Below are 539 nucleotides of genomic sequence, written 5' to 3'. Positions count from 1 at the left end.
CTGTGGGGTCCAATGGCACTGTGGGGGCCTGGGGGGAGCCCGGCTCTCCTTCCGTGGGGTCTGACGGCGTCAGGGGCCTCGCAGGGGTCTGGGAGGAGCCCCGGTGCCCCCTCACGCCGCTGTCCCCCTGCCCGGGGTGTGTGTCCGTCCCTGTGTCCGTCTCCATCGTTTTGGTCACTTCATCCCCCTCCATCCCCCTGGGAGCCCCGTCCGGGCCTTCCCGGGGCGTGGGGCCGTGCCGGGGGGTAACGGTGCTCTCTGTTTTTGTCCCCACAGGACTCCCCTCACCTCTGCAGAGCTCCCTGAGTAACCCGTCCCTGCAGTCCTCCCTGAGCAATCCCAACCTCCAGGCCTCCTTGCGCAGCCCCTCGCTCCAGGCCTCCCTCAGCAACCCCTCGCTCCAGTCCTCCCACAGCAGCTCCTCCATCCCCTCCTCTCTCTCCAACCAGTCCCTGCCTTCCTCCCTGTCCTCCTCGCTCTCCAACCCCTCGCTGCCCACGTCCCCCCGGAGCCAGCCCCTCCAGTCCTCGCCCCGCAAC

At 69.4% G+C, this 539-nt stretch overlaps 1 protein-coding gene across 1 annotated transcript in view; it reads left to right on the top strand.

Moving 5' to 3' along the window:
• Positions 1-310, top strand: part of CRTC2 (CREB regulated transcription coactivator 2) — a 3,928-nt gene extending 3,618 nt beyond the window's left edge. The window contains exon 8 of the mRNA XM_017740048.1: positions 277-310. Coding sequence (XP_017595537.1) covers positions 277-310 — 34 coding nt within the window. The remainder of the gene's footprint in view (positions 1-276) is intronic.
• Positions 311-539: the final 229 nt, after the last annotated feature.

Source organism: Corvus brachyrhynchos, unplaced genomic scaffold, assembly GCF_000691975.1.
Source record: "Corvus brachyrhynchos isolate BGI_N302 unplaced genomic scaffold, ASM69197v1 scaffold787, whole genome shotgun sequence".
NCBI classification, from domain to species: domain Eukaryota; kingdom Metazoa; phylum Chordata; class Aves; order Passeriformes; family Corvidae; genus Corvus; species Corvus brachyrhynchos.
Note: the sequence above shows the minus strand (reverse complement) of the source record. Positions and strands in the feature narration are given on the sequence as shown.